The sequence below is a fragment of the Aythya ferina genome (assembly GCF_964211825.1).
Source record: "Aythya ferina genome assembly, chromosome: 24".
NCBI classification, from domain to species: Eukaryota; Metazoa; Chordata; class Aves; order Anseriformes; family Anatidae; genus Aythya; species Aythya ferina.
In genome coordinates this window covers 7297612-7316213 of record NC_140322.1, presented here as the reverse complement: position 1 = coordinate 7316213, position 18602 = coordinate 7297612, and the positions used below count along the sequence as shown (strand labels likewise).

At 42.8% G+C, this 18602-nt stretch overlaps 1 protein-coding gene across 5 annotated transcripts in view; it reads left to right on the top strand.

The window, feature by feature from the left end:
• Window positions 1-18320, top strand: part of KDM1A (lysine demethylase 1A) — a 52792-nt gene extending 34472 nt beyond the window's left edge. For 2 of the 5 annotated variants that reach the window (XM_084496838.1, XM_084496837.1), the window contains 8 exons: window positions 2428-2501; window positions 3824-3935; window positions 4319-4451; window positions 5188-5375; window positions 5787-5901; window positions 13904-14031; window positions 16480-16626; window positions 17478-18320. In XM_084496838.1, coding sequence (XP_084352964.1) covers window positions 2428-2501; window positions 3824-3935; window positions 4319-4451; window positions 5188-5375; window positions 5787-5901; window positions 13904-14031; window positions 16480-16626; window positions 17478-17663 — 1083 coding nt within the window. In that variant the 3' untranslated portion in view covers window positions 17664-18320. The other 3 variants (XR_014685595.1, XM_084496839.1, XM_084496840.1) reach the window with 3 other exon arrangements.
• Window positions 18321-18602: the final 282 nt, after the last annotated feature.

The window sequence follows — 18602 nt, the reverse complement described above, 5'->3', positions numbered from 1 at the left end:
AAAGCAGCCAGTTTCTTGAGGAGAATGCTGTGGGAAATGGTGTCAAAAGCCTTGCTGAAGTCAAGGTAGACCACATCCACAGCCTTTCCCTCATCCACCCAGTGCGTCACTTTGTCATAGAAGGAGATCAGGTTCGTCAAGCAGGACCTGCCTTTCATAAACCCATGCTGACTGGGCCTGATCGCCTGCTTGCCCTGCAAGTGCTGTGTGATGACTCTCAAGTGGATCTGCTCCGTGAGCTTCCCTGGTACTGAGGTCAAACTGACAGGCCTGTAGTTCCCCGGGTCAGTCCTCCAGCCCTTCTTGTAGATGGGTGTCACGTTTGCTAGCCGCCAGTCAACTGGGACCTCCCCCGATAGCCAGGACTGCTGATAAATGATGGATAGTGGCTTGGCCAGCTCCTCTGCCAGTTCTCTCAGTACCCTTGGGTGGATCCCATCCGGCCCCATCGACTTGTGCACATCCAAGTGCCGTACCAGGTCACCAAACAGTTCTTTGTGGATAGTGAGGGCCACATCCTGCTCCCCATCCCCTTCCACCAGCTCAGGGTACTGGGTATCCAGAGAACAACCAGTATTGCCGCTAAAGACTGAGGCGAAGAAGGCATTAAGCACCTCTGCCTTTTCCTCATCTCTTGTAACTAAGTTTCCCCCCGCATCCAGTAAAGGATGGAGATTCTCCTTAGTCCTCCTTTTTGTGTTGATGTATTTATAAAAACGTTTTTTGTTATCTTTAATGGAAGTAGCCAGACTGAGCTCCAGATGAACTTTGGCCTTCCTAATTTTGTCCCCGCACAGCCTCGCAACATCCTTATAGTCCTCCCTAGTGGCCTGCCCACTTTTCCAAAGATTATAAACCCTCTTTTTCCTCCTAAGCTCAAGCCACAATTCTCTGTTCAGCCAGGCTGGTCTTCTTCCCCGCCAGCTCGTCTTTGGGCACGTGGGGACAGACCATTCCTGCGCCATCAAGATTTCCCTCTTAAAGAGCACCCAGCCCTCCTGGACTCTTCTGCCCTTCAGAACCGCCTCCCAAGGGACTCTACCAACCAGTGTCCTGAGCAGCTCAAAGTCAGCCCTCCGGAAGTCCAATACAGCAGTTTTACTGGTCCCCTTCCTGGCCTCGCCAAGAATAGTGAACTCCACCATTTCGTGGTCACTCTGCCCAAGACAGCTCCCGACGATCACGTCCTCCACCAGTCCTTCTCTGTTTGTGAAGAAAAGGTCTAGCGGGGCACCACCCCTGGTAGGTTCACTAACCAGCTGCATCAGGAAGCTATCTTCCACACTCTCCAGAAACCTCCTAGACTGCTTTCTCTGGGCTGTGTTGTGCTTCCAGGATATGTCAGGGAAGTTGAAGTCCCCCACGAGTACAAGCGCTGAAGATTTTGCAACTTCTGTCAGTTGCCTGTAGAACTCCTCATCCGTCTCCTCATCCTGGTTCGGCGGTCTATAACAGACCCTAGCCAGGACACTAGCCTTGTTGTTCCTGCCAATCCTAACCCAAAGGGACTCGACCTTGTCATTCCCAGCCTCGAGTTCTACAACCTCAAAAGACTCTCTAATATGGAGAGCCACACCACCACCCCTTCTGTGCTGCGTGTCCCTTCTGAAGAGCTTATAGCCAGGCATTGCAGCACTCCAGTCATGAGACTGGTCCCACCATGTCTCCTTGGTGTCTGCAGGGCTGTTTCTCTCCATTTCTCATTCTTCTTTTCCAGATGCTGTTGTGCAGCAATTATTTCCTTTTGTAAATATTTTCTCTGAGACACAGCCAGTATCTCTCAGTGGCTCAGCACTGGCCAGTGGAAGGTCCTTTTTGGAGCTGGCTGGAGTCTGTCTCTAACATGCAGTACCTTGTGGAACTCTTCTCACAGAGGCCATCTGTGCAGCCCCTTGAAACCAAGACCTTGGCGTGTAATCCCAATACAGAAAGAAAATGATTTTATACAGTTCTGTTGTAGGTTTGTTTGATGGAATTCTGGAGGAAAATTGAACTAGATCATGTATTTGCTTTTTGTAAGGTTACATCTGCCTTGGAAAACTCTACATTTAATATTAACTATAGTCTTTTAATAGAGAAATAAGAATAGAAATAATATTGTGTAGTATGAAAGAGCTTCCAGTACTGTAAGAAAATTCTGTAACTATTATGGATCTTCATGTTCTTCAGATGTGAGCATGCTAAAATGTCAGGAATCTAAACACTACTTTTTTTCTGCAGTGCGACGTAAGTTTCTGCATATCTGAACTGCAGAAGGGCAAAATAGGTGGATTAAATGTTGAGAAAATAAAGGACTTGATTTAGATTCCACTGAAGCTCATCAGTCTTCCACTTCCATCTCTTATAATTAATCCAGTTTGATGCTACATGTTTCTAAGTCCTTTTGAATATGAACTGATTTTAACGTTAGCTTTTAATCCTATGTAGGAGTATGATGAATTGTCAGAAACACAAGGAAAGCTGGAAGAGAAGCTACAAGAACTTGAAGCCAATCCACCAAGGTAAAGATATGAACTATAAAAATGAATACTTAGGAAAGCATGAAGATTTTTGCTTGTTTTACTTTCACAGTATATTAAAAAAAAAAAGCCATGTTTTTCTTTTAATCATGGTAGTTTGCACAAACGTGAAGTATGAGTTCCCTCAGTTTTAGAACTTTTCTTTCTTGGTTGTAGAAGTCATAGAATTATAGAATATCTCGAGTTGAAAGGGACCTACAAGGATCATCGAGTCCAACTCCTGACACCACACAGGTCTACCCAGAAATTCAGACCACACGACTAAGAGCACAGTCCAAATGCTTAAACTCTGACAGGCTAGGTGCTGTGACTACCTCCCTTGAGAGCCTGTTTCAGTGCATGACAACCCTCTCAGTGAAGAACCTTTTCCTGATACCCAGCCTGAACCTCCCCTGTTGCAGCTTGACACCATTCCCTTGGGTCCTATCACTGGTCATTAAAGAGAATAGATTGGCGCCTGCCCCTCCAATCCCCTGTAGTCCACAATGAGGTCTCCCCTAAGCCTCCTGTTTTCCAGGCTAAACAGGCAAAGTGATATCAGCTGCTCACCATAAGTCTTCCCCTTTATGCACTTCACCGTCTTAGCAGCCCTCCTTTGGATGCTCTCCAACAGTTTTACATCCTTTTTGTACCGTGGTGCCCAGAACTGCACACAATACTCGAGGTGAGGCCTCACAGTGCAGAGTAGAGCGGGACAATCACCTCCCTCGACCAACCATTAATGCTATGCTTGATGCACCCCAGGATACAGTTGGCCCTCCTGGCTGCCAGGGCACACTGGTGGCTCTTATTCAGCTTATCAACCAAAACCCTCAGATCCCTCTCTGCGGGGTTGTTCTCCAGTGTCTCATTGCACAGTACGTGTGACTCAGGCCAAAAGAGGGTGGTTCTTAGGATGTATTACAGCAGTAATCCTTGCTGTAACCAGTGCCTGATCTCAAGAAGCCTTTCAGATTTGAAATCCTTGTCAATGATAGCATACCTACTCTGCTTATTTTGACAAACGATGGCAGATTATAAGGATGTACGTTGCTCTATTATGACTCTACTAGTTTTTTTAGTTTTTTGTATTTATGCTACTTAACACGTGATTTATTTAACAGTCTTCATTTCTGAAGTTTTGTTTCCAGCTTCATTTAGTATGTTATATAAGAGTCCATCTTTGAAAATGTGATTTTGCTGTTTTTTGGCATTTTTAAAAATTTCTCCTCTAAGAAGGGACTGAAACAAATTTTCAAAAACAGTGCGTTTGCATTCTGCTCTGGCAAACTAAATGTCTTTTGTATTGCATTTTTTTTTTCCAGTGATGTCTATCTGTCTTCAAGAGACAGGCAAATACTTGACTGGCATTTTGCAAACCTAGAATTTGCTAATGCTACGCCCCTCTCTACACTTTCACTGAAGCACTGGGACCAGGTAGCTAATTAATGTATTTGTTCAGTTATATACTAAAAACTTATGCTATATTTATTTCACTCTCATGGAAGTTCCTTTGTGTTAATGGGTCTAAACTCTTGAATGGTATCTGCTTTTATGTAGATACTGTTCTCTTACATGGCTGTTATTTGCTGATGATATTCCAGGAAGCTTTTTATTAGTGCTGAAACTTTCTATAATAATGCTGTCTCCTGAAAGCTTCTGTACTGATTGCTTGACTAATAAAATAAGTTTTCAAATTCTTCAGATTTCCCTTTGAAACTTTTTATTGAAAACATTTTGCTACTGTTCAGAGTTGCTGATTGTCTATTGAGTGATGTGATTTTGTTATAAATGCATGCTTTTACACATCTTTGTTTCAGGATGATGACTTTGAATTCACAGGCAGTCACTTGACTGTGAGGAATGGATATTCCTGTGTGCCTGTAGCCTTAGCAGAAGGGTTGGATATTAAATTAAACACAGCGGTTCGACAGGTTCGCTATACAGCTTCAGGTACATGAAACCACCTCTTGAAAGCTGCTCTGAGGAAGTATAATCACAGAAATGCAGTGCTTTTGTTTTGATCTTATAAAACCTTTCTATCATATTTTAGGTTGGAAAAAGCCACATTTCTTGTTCGTGTTTAATTGTGTAGGAAGCTTCTAGGGATTAATAAATCTTTGTTTCTTGCTTGTTTCTGTGGCTGCTCTGAATCTGTCCTTTTCAGCTGGATTTACTGATACATAGGTTCACTTCATTGGGATTGAAGATTTTGGAGTAAGAGGTCTTCGACTGCTTAAGGTACCGCAGGCTCTGGTATTAGGAGTGTAACTAGATATAAGATGGACTTGAATGGAAGGAATACACCTTTTCATTGTTCTTCAAAACACTGGGCTCAAGAAACTGTCAGCTGGGAGAGTAACTCAGTGATAGGCTCGTTCTCTACTTGGTATTTAGTTATACATATATTTAAATCTCATTTATTAGTGTAGATTAACCTTTTAGCCTAGTGTGGCCATCCTTGGATGCATTGTAAATTCTGCTTTTTGGTATTCAGCTATGTGGCCGGTAAGATTTAGTTGCCTAGAAGTTACATAAAGCTTGTGTAATGCTGTCTCTGTAACCTAAGTGTTTTCTGATGTGGATATGTTTTTATGGTGGTTTTATTTTTTTTTAATTTTATGTTGAGGCCTTTATAAGGCCTTTTATTTCCCAGTCTATTAAATGACTTTTCCTCTCCTTTTTCCAGGCTGTGAAGTGATAGCTGTAAATACCCGATCTACTAGCCAGACGTTCATTTATAAATGTGATGCCGTGCTATGCACTCTTCCCTTGGGAGTATTGAAACAGCAGCCTCCGGCAGTACAGTTTGTGCCACCTCTTCCTGAGTGGAAAACTTCTGCAGTGCAGCGTATGGGATTTGGCAACCTCAACAAGGTCAATTGGTCATTGAGGGAACTGCAGGCAGACCAGGGCATGCAGCAGAAATGTTTATGGTGGATGAGAGGAAGGATGGATGAGAGGGAAGGATGTTTCTTCCACTCCTGTTTGCTAGACTTTGATGCTGAAAATTATTTGAAGAACTGTAAAGGACTTCTCTATATGCTATGTAATTTGTAAGCAGTAAAATTTGTCAAGTAGGTTGACATGGCACATATGTTGTAGCTTGCTAAACAGGTTATTAACTTATGAAACATGATAAAGGTGTAAGCTTTTATGTATTAAGCATGTGCACTACATATTCTCTAGATTTTCCTTCCTTGACATTTCCAGTGATGCAAATCAGTTGATCTCTTTATTTTTATTTTTTTCCCTGAGCTCCTAAGTCTTTTGATTCTTTGTTTATAGGTTGTGTTGTGTTTTGACCGTGTCTTCTGGGATCCAAGTGTCAATTTGTTTGGTCATGTTGGTAGCACCACCGCAAGTAGAGGAGAACTTTTCCTGTTTTGGAACCTGTACAAAGGTAGCTCTGATGCATTTCTACTTTTGCCAGTGTCTTATTTGTATGGTTTCAGATCTAGAAAAGAGCAGTTCTTAAGATGTTGTTAGTGTTCACATATGGATATGAGAAGGTAATACTTCACAGAATCACAGGATAGTCTTTGTTTGAAAGGACCTTAAAGATCACAGAATATCCCAAGTTGGAAGGGACCCATAAGGATCATCAAGTCCAACTCCTGACACTACACAGGTCTGCCCAAAACTTTAGACCATGTCACTAAATGCATAGTCCACTTGCTTTTTAAATTCAGACAGGCTTGGTGCAGTAACTGTGTCCCTGGCAAACCTGTTCCAGTGTGCAACCACCCTCTTGGTGAAGAACCTCTTCCTGCTGTCCAGCGTAAATTTCCCCTGCCTCAGCTTAGCACCACTCCCATGGGTCCTATCACTGGTGTCTACAGAGAATAGGTCACCTGCCTCCCCATTCCCCCTCGCGAGGAAGTTGTAGACCACAATGAGGTCCCCTCTCAGCCTCCTTTTCCCTAGGCTGAACAGGCCCTGTGACCTCAGCCGCTCCTCATGTCTTCCTCTCTAGGCCCTTCACCATCTTCATCGCCCTCCTCTAGACATTCTCCAACAGTTTAATGTCCTTCTTGTACTGTGGTGCCCAGAACTGCACACAGTACTTGAGGTGAGGCTAGACCAGCGCAGAGTAGAGCGGGACAGTCACCTCCCTCGACCAACCATTAATGCTGTGCTTGGTGCACCCCAGGATACGGTTGACCTTCCTGGCTGCCAGGGCACACTGCTGGCTCATATTCAACTTGCAGTCGACCACAACCCTCAGATCCCTCTCTGCGGGACTGCTTTCCAGTGGCTCATCGCCCAGTCTGTACATACAGCCAGGGTTGCCCTATCCCAGGTGCAGGACCCAGCACTTGCCTTTGTTAAACTTCATATGGTTGGTGATTGTCCAGATCTCTCTGCAAGGCCTTTCCACCCTCATCAGAGTCCACAACTCCTCCAGGTTTGGTGTCATTGGCAAATTTGCTCAAAACACCTACATCCAAATCATTTATAAAGACACTGAGGAGGACTGGCCTAAAATGGAGTCTAGAGGGACCCTACTAGTGACCGTCTGCCAGCCAGATGTGGCCCCATTTACCACAACCCTTTGAGCCCTGCCCGTCAGCCAATTGCTCACCCATCATATGTTTTTGCTAAGTTGTATGCTGGACATTCTGTCCAGTAGGATCCTATGGGAAACCATGTCAAAAGCCTTGCTGAAGTCCAAAAACATCACATCAGCTGCTTTCCCTTGGTCAACTAGATGGGTGATCTTATCATAAAAGGATATCAAATTTGTTAGGCAGGACCAACCCCTCATGAACCCATGTTGGCTGGGACCAATGACTGCATTGTCCCCCAGGTGTGCCTCAATGTCAAGAATCATTTTCTCCATAATTTTACCAGGCACTGATGTGAGACTGGCAGGCCTGTAATTGCAAGGGTCTTCTTTCTTACCCTTCTTGAAAATCAGCATAACATTTGCCAGCTTCCAGTCTACTGGGACCTCTCCAGATTCCCAAGATCATTGAAAAACAATTGAGAGAGGTCCCACGATGACATCAGCCAGCTGATGAGATCATATAATTCCAACCCCCCTGCTGTGGGCAGTGACACCTTCCACTAGACCAGGTTACTCAAAGCCCCATCCAATGTGGCCTTGAACACATCTAGGGATGGGTCATCCACAACTTCCCTGGGCAACCTGTTGCAGTGCCTCACCACCCTCATACTGAAGAACTTCTTTCTGATGTGTAGTCTGAATCTGCCCTCTTTTCTTTTAAAGCCATTACCCCTAGTTCTATCATTATACTCTGAGGAGTTGTTGTCATCATCCTGCCCCCCCCTGCTTTGCTGTAGGCCTCCTTTAGTTACTGGAAGGCCACTGTAAGGTCTCCCTGGAGCCTTCTCTTCTCCAGGCTGAACAACCCCAACTCCCTCAGCCTGTCTTCATGTGAGTGGTGCTTCAGCCTCTTGGTCATCTTCATCACCTTCCTCTGGTCTCATTATAATAGCTCCATGCTCTCCTTGTGCTGGGGGCCACAGAGGTGAATGCAGTACTTGAGACGTGACCTACCAGGGCTGAATACAGGGGGACAATCACTTTCTTAGTCCTGCTGAATACACTATTCCTGATACTAGACAGGATGCTGTTGGCCTTCTTCGCTACATGAGCATGCTGTTGGCTCATACTCAGCTGACTCTTCACCAATAACCCCAGGTCCCTTTCCAAGTGGCAGCTTTGCAGCTACTCTTTCCCCAGCTGGTAACATTGAATAAGCGCCTGAAATGCAGGACCCAGCACTTGGCCTCATTGAACCTCATATAGTTAGCCTGGGCCCATCAGTCTAGCCTATCCAGATCCCTATGTAGGGTCTACCGACCCTCAAACACTCTCTCCTATCTTGGTGTCATCTGCAGACTTAATGAGGGTATACTTGATCCCCTTGTCCAGATCATTTATGAAGTTATTGAAGACAACTGGCCCCAATACTGAACCCTGGGGTCACCACTAGTTGACTGACCTCCATTCACCTCCTTAACTCCATTCACCACGACTCTTTGGGTCTAGCCACCTAGCCAGTTTTTAACCCAATGAAGAATATACCCTGTCCAAGCCTTGAGCAGCCAGCTTCTTCAGGAGAATGCTGCGGGAAATGGTGTCAAAAGCTGTACTGAAGTCTAGGTAGCAGCCTAGCCTTTCCCTTGCCCACTGAGTGCTTCACCTTGTTGTAGAAAGAGATCAGATTCAGGACATGCCTTTGATAAACCCATGCTGACTGGGCCTGATCATCTGGTTGTCCTGTCAGTGTTGCATGATGGTCCTCAAGATAATCTTCTCCATGAGCTTCCCTGGCACAGAGTTGAGACTGACAGGCCTGTAGTTCCCCAGATCCTTCTTCTGGCCCTTCTTGTAGATGGGCGTCACACTTGCTAGCTGCCAGCCAACTGGGACCTCCCCTGATAGCAAGGACTCTGCTGATAAATGATTGAAAGTGGCTTGGCGAGCACTTCTGGCACTTCCTTCACTACCCTCAGGTAGATCCCATCTAGCCCCATAGGATTGTGTACATCTAAGTGTAGTAGCAGGTCTCCAGCCATTTCCTTGTGGATTATGAGGGCTTCATTCTGCTCCCTGTCCTTTTCTACCAGCTCAGTGGTCTGAGTACCTAGGAAACAACTGGTCTTGCTGCTAAGGGCTGAGGCAAAGAAAGCATTAAGTATTTCTGCCTTTTCCTCATCTCTTGTCACTGTTTCCCCTCACATCCAGTAGAGGATGAAGATTGTCCTTAGTCCTTCTTTATTTGTTTGTGTATTTATAAAAACAGTTTTTGTCTTTGACAATAACAACCAGATTAAGATCCAGTTGGGCTTTGGCCCTTCTGTAACTTTCTCCCTGTACAGCCTCACAACATCGTTATAGTCCTTCTGAGTGGCACACCCCTTCTTGTAAAGGTCATAAATCCTTTTTTTTCTTCCTGAGCTCTCGTCTCGACTCCCTGTTTATCCAGGACTGTGGGTCTTCCATGCCAACTCATTTTTTGTCATGTGGGGATGACCTGCTTCTATGTTTTTAGGTTTACGTACTTGAAGAGTGTCCAGCCGTCCTAGCTAGACTCCTTTGCACTTCAGGACTGCCTCCCAAGAGACTCTGCCAACCAGCATCCTGTTAAGGAGGCTCTTCCAAAGTCAAAGGTGGCAAGCCTGCTCTGCTCCCTCCTCAGCATCTTCTGAATCTAGAACTGCACCATTTCATGATGACTGCAGCCAAAGCTGTCCCTGAGTTTCACATTTCCCCCCCTAGCCTCTCAGAATGAGATCCAGCGTAGCACCTCTCTTCATTGGCTCTTCTATCATTTAGATAAGGAAGTTGCTATCAGTGTATTTCAGGAACCTCCTGAATTGACTTTGTCCTGCCGTGCGGTGTTCTTTCCAACAGATATAGGTGTGGCTGAAGTCACCCATGAGAACCAGGGCTTGTAAATGTGAGGTTGCATCTATCTGTCTATAGAGGGCCTCATCTGCTTGATCTTCCTGACCAGGTGGGTAGCAGATCCCCACTGCAATGTCACCTGTCCCTCTCCTCCCTTTTATCATGGCCCATAAACTCTCTGGCAGTTCCTCATCCATCTCCAGGCAGAGCTCCAGGCACCCTTCTCACCTCCCCAGCCTGTTCTTCCTAAAGAGCCTGTATCCTATCATAACACTCCAGTCGTAGGAGCCATCCCACCACATCTCTAGTGCCAATGAGGTCAGAGCCCTGCAGGCATGTGTATATCTCTTAACTTGTGTATATCTCTTGTTTATTTCCCATGGTACATGCACTAGGACCACATACACCTCAGACTGTGAGGAACAGGATGGATTGAGGTTCCCCTCCCCTGGCAACCCTAGTTTAAAGCCCTTTTCACCAGCCTTGCAAGCCTATGACCGAACATGCTCTTTCCCATCTCTGATAGGTAAGCCCCATCAGCCCTCAGCAGACCAGGTTTCTCAAAGCGAGTCCCATGTTTTAGGTAGCTGAACCTGTCTTTAGCACCAGTCCTGCAGCCATCTTGATTTGCCAGATCTGACTGGCTCTTTCAATCCCCACCTGTTTGACCTGTGCTTCTGGGTCCATTACTGCTGCTCCTAGGGCTCTGTATTGTTTCTGGATGCTCCTCAGACTGCTCCTGGCTGCATCACTGGTGTCCATGTGAAACATTAGCAGGAGATAGTAGTCCTTAGGTTTCATGAGGCTTGACAGTCTCTTGGTGATATCCTTGATACAAACCCCTGGTAAGCAGCAGACTTCCCTCAAGAGTGGATGGGGTTGATAGATGGGCATCTCTGTATCTCTCAGAAGAGTCTCCTACTAGTATCACCTCTCACCTTTTCTTAGTAGGACTAATTATTACATGAGGAGCAGAGTGGGCTTCCTTACTCAGCTCGACCTTCCCTTCAATGAGTCTTTCCTTTACAGCTTGCAGAAGGGTGTAGTGGTTCTGTAGGGGCATCTCAGGCTTAGGGGCAAGCCTCTCCCTCCAGCTGGTCCTTGTGGTTACGAGCTTCCACTCTGGAGTTATTTGCCCCCTTCCTTTCTGTGAGAGCCGATGATGGAGTTTTGGGCTGTTTGGCCATAGACTGTTGGTCCCCTGCAGTCTGTACTAGGAGCCAGCTTTTGAGTTCCTCATCAACCTCCCTGATACTATGCAGCCTTGTCACTGACTCCTGCAGCTCAGCCACCTGCTCCAGGAGGTCCTTCACCTGTTTTCCTGTAGGAAGACAAACGGAAGCAGAAAGCACCACTAACTTGCAAACGGTTGCCCGGTAAATTAGGGCAGAACGTGGTTTGCCAATGCTGTGAATTCCAGGCTATTTCTGTTAAATTGTATTACTTCCCATCAGGTCAGGTGGCTGAAGTGGGAAAAATCAATTACCCTTTCTTGTGGATAGGTAGGTGGTAGTTAACATGATTGCACTTTGAAATACTGTTGTAGAACTGACTGAATTTGTGTAGGTGTAGTCATTTATTTCTCTCATATTCTAAATTTCTGTAGCCATAGTGTTTTGGGCAGAGACTACTTAAACTGATAGAACAGATTAGAGAGCAATTGTTAATCCAGAAATGAACAAAAAAAAAAGCATAGAAGGCTCACAGCACATACATTATTAGTTCTGTGGAAGTTCTTCAAAGGGCTTTTGTCAGAAGATCATTTGATAAAGGCTTAAAGACTGGGTGGATTTATGGCAGGAATGGAGAGAAATTCAGGTAAAATGATAGCATGAATTTGTGCTGCTGATGGGTCACCTGTTATAGCTTACTCAAGAATTCTTATGACAGTTTAAGTCTAGTTCAGGTTATGACCTCTCAGAAAACATGTAGCCTCAGGAATTCCGTACATGTCCTGGAGCAGATGGCCTCTTTTCTTGGTGACCCTTTTCTGCAGCATGCTGTTGGATATGTTGTAAGTGTATATACACACTTTGAGATGGAGGAGAGCCTGGTACAAACATCCAGACAGTATGGATCAGTGGAACTCTGGGCAGAAATGGTCAGTGTTTTCTGGAAGTGCAATGATGTTTCAGTCTGATTGTTTTCTTAACTAGTATTTCTGTTTTTTTGGGGACATTATGAAAGAGAAAGTGCCTCATCTTTTTCATCATCTCACAGTTGCTCACTGATTTTAGGCTAAGGCACGTTTTCTGCTTGATGTTTGCTGTCGAGGCTCATTGACTGCCATAAGGAGAAAACATTTTCTGGAGCAGTGGTGCATACTCATCATGCAGGAAGCTTTTCTGATCAACCCTTTGGTATTTTCAGCAAAATATTTCCTGTTCTTCTGCTATCGCTTTCTACTTTTCTGTCACAGTTCTAAATTAATCCAGGTGACCTCATAGCAACATTTCAGATCTGGTTAAATGCTTACAAGGTAGGATATTGTGCATTACAGTTTCCTTAAAGAAACAATTTTTGTCAAAATATTTTTGGGTTGTCTGAATCCAAATTTTCATGAACAAATTCGCTGGAAGATGCATTTTCAGCATGTAGTTGTTACAGCAAGAAAATAACTGACTAAACTGCTGAATAGGTCAGAGATCTCATGTCAGAAGTGGCAGTGTAGGAAAATCTTTACTGCTGAACTGGCAAAAACATTTCCCAAAGCCTGTGGATGATATGAAACCATGTTTGTGTTTTTTTTTTTTTTTCCTTCAATGGAGTTAATCTCTAAGATGAACAGTCCTATGTGTTTCTTCTCTAATGAACTGCTTCTAGTCCCCAGAGGTTGCAAGTTTTGAAGTGTCTTAATTGTAGCTTGATTAGTGCAATTTTCTTTGTAACAACAGCCTTACTAGTCTAGTTTCTTCAGAGTTTCAAATGTTTTTATTTCTAACAAAAAAATATTGGGTCTTCCAAACTGTATATCAGAACTGAACTTTTCTTTATGGAAGGGTAGCTTGATGGGAATGTGTACCAAGAGATCTCCGTATATACCGGGAGATGAGGAATTCACCAGTCATTTTGAAAACCTGTACAAAAGTTAAGTCCGTATTTTTAATAAGGACTTAACTTCCCACTTCAATATGCTTGACATCTGTTTTTAGGTGTAGTATTTCCTTTGCTAAACTTAGGAGAGTTTATAAGTGAGGAGAATGATCTGATGAGAACTGTGAGAGAGTTATTAACTGTGCTCACGTCTGTCATTTATTGTAAATGCATGTTTCTAGTTATTGGGTTGTTTTATTAGCTCTTTGATACTTCCTAAGATTTTCATTAAATTTGTGAATACCAAAAATGTAATCTTAATCTTAACAATAGCAAGCCAGAGATGATAATAGCCTCATCTATTCATTTGTTTGTATATTCTGTAATTATATTAACTCCCTTCACCACAGCATCACATGGGCAGCCAAGTTACTTGATATCTGTCCTTCTGACTTCTGAATTCTTCTCAAAATTGCTGCTTTTATGGATATTGTGATGCTTTTCATAGTTTTGGCTCAATTTAGATTATCTTGAATGTGCATTGGAAATCTAAATTTTTGATTGAACTACTTATCCTGAAAATTTCACTGCTGTGTTGATATTAATCATTGCTAAAATTAATCATAGATTTTCTGTTCTGTCAGATTGTTTGGTTGTTAAATCCTAGTGAAAATTTATGTAAAACTAGTGGTGCTTTCCTAAAAGAAAATCTTTCTTCTGTGTGCTGTCTTTCCTAATAAGTGTGTTAATTTTTAATATATCGGTTGTCTTGATAATTCCAAATAGTACTGCAGTGTATATTCATTTATTTTCATCTGGATAAATTGACATGATGGGAGAAGATTGAGAACTGCTTTTGTTGTTTTTGTTGTTATTGTTTTTTTTTTGAACCTAGTAACTTAGCTGCAGATGATAATCAGACTTGGCTGATGAAAATGTTATATTTCAATCATTCTTTTTTCTTCTCCCCCACTCCGTCTTCCCTGATTAGCGCCAATTTTATTGGCCTTAGTAGCAGGAGAAGCTGCAGGGATTATGGAAAATATCAGCGATGATGTCATTGTTGGACGGTGTCTTGCCATCCTCAAAGGCATATTTGGCAGCAGCGCTGTGCCACAGGTTAGTACAGGTAGCTTTCCTTTACTGGGATTTTTATATACTACAGTAATATAAAAAGTATACAGTAACTTTTAATATATCAGTTGTTTTTGAGCATTTGGTTTGTCATAAGTTGGACTGCTTACTTATGCGTTTTTCATGTAAGGAGTAGATTCCCTTCATTTTCTTTATTGTAGAATAATTGAATGTGGCTTTATCATCAGAGGGTTGGAGCACCACTCTTACTAAGAAAGTCTGAGAGCTAGGGCTGTTCAGCCTATAGAAGAGAAGGCTCCAGAGTGACCTCATTTCAACTTCTGGAGTGTGCCCAGAGAAGGTCTGTGAAACTGGTGAAGGGCCTGGAACACAAGTCCTGTGAGGAGCAGCTGAGGGAACTGGGGCTGTTTAGTCTGGAGTAAGAGGATGCTCAGAGGAGACCTTATTACTCTCTACAGCTACCTGAAAGGAAGTTGTGGGGAGCTGGGGATTGGCCTCTTCTCACAGATAACTAGCAACAGGACTAGAGATAATGGCCTCAAGTTGCACCGGGGAGGTTCAGGTTGGAAATTAGGAGACATTTCTTCCGGTTAGGCAGAGTGGTTAGGCATTGGAACAGGTTGCCCAGGGAGGTGGTGGAGTCACTGTCCCTGGGGGTGTTTAAGGAAAGGTTGGACGTGGTGTTTAGAGACATGGTTCAGTGATAGTGGTGGTAGGGGGATGGTTGGACTAAATGACCTTGGAGGTGTTTTCCAACTGTAATGATTCTATGAGTCTGTAACTTTTCAGTACTTAAAGAGGACTTCTAAAAAAGATAGAGCGACTCTACTCAGATAATGACAGCACAAGAGGGATTTTAAACTAAAAGAGGGGAGATTTAGATTAGATGTTAGGAGGAAATTATTCAGAGGGTGGTGAGGCACTGGAACAGGTTGCCCAGAGAGGCTGTGGATGCCCCATCCGTGGAGGTGTTCAAGACCAGGTAAGATGAGGCCCTGAGTAATGTGATCTAGTGGGTGGCATACCTGCCCATGGCAGGGGGGTTGGAACTAGATGATCTTTGAGGTCCCTTCCAACCCAAGCCATTCTGTGATGATTCTATGATCCTCAGCCTTTTACTGCTTTATATATGGGCATCGAATCTTTCCAGCTAACTGTAAGCATGGATTCTTAGTGAATGAGTGGATCTCAGAAATCAACAGATTGAGCATTTCCAAATTATAAGTCTCAGACTGGAGAATGCAAAACAGAAGAACTTCAGGCTTGCCTTCCAGATAAATCCACAGCTCCTTCTCTGAACCCTCTATTGACAATTTCACTTCTTAATGAGATTTTTCTGTGACAGGAGCCAACAGTGAAGTGTTTTACAGCAGCTGCTTACTGGTAGGATTTTCAAATGGAAAAACAAACAACACTAACAAAGAGCAGAGAAATATAGGTTCTGCAGGGGATAAATATGAAGTTCAGAGACAAAGACATCTTCCGTTAGATGAGGTTGCTCAAAGCCCATCGTGTCTGGCCTTGAACAATTCAAGGGATGATGGGGTATCACAACTTCCCTGGGCAGCCTGTTCTTCACCACCCTCATAGTAAAGAACTTTTTTCTGATATGTGATCTAAATCTACCCTCTTTTCATTTAAAGCCATTACCCCTAGTTGTATTACTACACTCTGAAGAGGAGTCCCTCCCCAGTTTTGATGTAGGCCAGTTTTAGGTACTAGAACTTCATGTTCAAGGTTCATGTTTTGATGCTTGAATTTTTACAGAGAGTGATTCCTGTTAAAGCTCAGTTACATATTTGAACAGAATCTGGGTTATTTGAAGGTTCTGACCCTTTGCTCTTCATGTTATGTTTGCAGGTTTATGAAGATGTCCTGTTTTTTCTTGACTACTGTTACTACCTTAGGGGGATACTGTTTTGAGTCCTGGTTATGTTCACACTTTTGTATCTTTTGGTGGAATATATTTCATCCTGGCTGTTACCATAGTAAACCAGATGGATTTGAGGAAAAACGCATTTTTGTGCAGATGCCACTTACGCAGTCTTTTTACCAGATAAGTTACAGACCTTGTACAGGTCTATGCCATATTTCAGTCAGGAGAGAGCTTCAAGAGAGTTGTGGCTGAAAGGATATAAATGAGTAGGAATTGTATATTGTCTTTATGTTGATAATGAGAAGAAACAGAGCATGGAGTACACAGTATGCATGTACTGCTGACTGCAAATTCTGAATTCCAGTGCAGAAGCCATTTGGAGCAGGTTCTGCTAATATATCTCAAAGTATTAAGGCTGCTGACACCAGAGACAAATTATTTACCATAGTATGAGTTACCATGAAATATAAATGTGGAGTTCCACAATTAACATTAGCTTAGGGATTTATCTTTTATTCTTCAATTTGCATCTTTTATATTTTGCACTAACTGTAGAACTTCCATTGTGTCAACAACTGAAGTTTCTCTTGTCTCAGCCCAAAGAGACTGTGGTGTCCCGTTGGCGTGCTGACCCGTGGGCCCGGGGATCATACTCGTATGTAGCAGCTGGATCTTCTGGAAATGACTATGACTTGATGGCTCAGCCGATTACTCCGGGACCAGCCATTCCAGGTGCTCCTCAGGTGAGAGATTTCTCAGTTCTTCATAGAAATACACCAGAATATGATGGTTTTGGTTTCTAAGGGTGAAGGCCAGAAGGAGAGGAACAGGAAGCAAAAAATCTCTCCCAATTTGTGATCCAGCACAAAATGAAGGCATAAGTCCTCTCCAGTTCCTTTTGAGAGGATGAAGTCTTGAAAGGAAAAACAGAAGGATCTGTAGGACTTTGGTTTTATTAAGGTTGTTCTTATACACTGATGCAAGTCTCTAATAAACACAGCTATTGGTAAAGTGATTCTCTGCAGAATATAATATATGAAATTGTTTTCCTCATCTTTTTTATGGCACTGACAAATTGCTCATTTAAGTGAATTATTGAAGCGTTGTTTTGTTTGTATTGAACTAGAGTTCATGTCCCAGTGTCAGAAATCATCATTCATCTTAAACATACATGTAAGTTTTTGGTTGTAGGATTGTATATACAACTCTAAAATGTTTTTAAGTATACAACTTAGGAGGCTAATCTCCTTATCTGCTTCTTAAAGTATTGTTTTTGAAGTAGAGTTCTATTATCTTTGTATCAAAGCAAATATATTAGCAAGTAATAGGAAAGTATTTCCTCACATTATTTATCACAAACATGAAATGCTTCTGTGAAATGAAAGGTATATAAAGATTTTCATGGTAATTTGTAGGATAGATTAAAATATTTTTAGTAGACTATTTTGTATGCACTACTTTGATGTTATGGGAACTGCAGTGTGATTAGAAGACACCAAAATACTTCATAATGTATATTTGTTACATGATCTGAAAGACTTTTTGAACTGAGTTTGTGCACAAGTCATAATGGTGTTTTCTGTTCCTCTTTCAGCCTATTCCTCGCCTGTTTTTTGCGGGAGAGCATACCATTCGCAACTACCCTGCCACTGTTCATGGTGCTTTACTGAGTGGACTGAGAGAAGCAGGTCGCATTGCAGACCAGTTTCTTGGGGCCATGTATACTTTGCCTCGCCAGCCTACACCTGGGGTCCCCACACAACAAGCTACCAGCATATAAGAGAAGTTATCAGAAGAGGAGTAACAATGCCACAGAGCTGATGTTGTGATCCACTTTTTAGGATGAAGGCATATTCGTGTAGTCTGTAACAGTATCTGCTGAAAGGAGGTGGCCATGAGTTGCTGCATAATACTTTGTTAGAATGGCCTTACAAAAGCTTACCTGACACTGGGCTTTTGGCATCCCTTTACAAAATCTCTTACAGCTATTTGAACTGTCAGTGTACATGGAATCCTTTACTACTAGATTGGTCAGTGAGATTTTTTTTGACTGCAGATACTTTCTGAAAGTGGAATTATAGCTGGAGTTTCTAAGGTTTTTATCTTACCTATTTGTGTATTTACAATTCAGTCATTGCAGAAAAGGCCCTTTAGAAATTGGTTGCTGTGAACAGTAGCTTAGTGTAGAATTTATGTAAACATTTTTGCTTAATTAGTTCTAAAGAATAGTATTTTTGACCAATTCTATTCCTACCTGGCATTTGAGAATTTGGTGCAACTGTTTCCCTACCAGTAACAGCAAATTAAAAGCAAATCACACCCCTGCAAGGTGGTCTGTTGGCTGCTACACCATGCACATCCTGTTTTAGAAAGAAAGCTGGTATTAGTAAAAGTGTGCTAATGATACTATTCTATTAAATACTTTCAACAAAATAAATTATCAGAACTGGATATTTTTAACTTTAAAAACTACGAAAATACTACTCATATTTGCATATGTAGAAACAGAGTTGCCTAGACAGTAAGCTAGCTGTAGACCTGATCTCTTGATTGTTGTATGTGTCAGTCAGGCACTGTGGGCTGTACCAGCTGTCTTTTTTTCCCTTTTGTCCAAAGCCCAGAGAAAAATGTGTTGTGTTTTTTTTTCTACTGGGTTGATGAGATGATGTTGCAGCTGATTCTGAAAATCATTTTGGTTTGGTTGCTTTTCCAGATATTT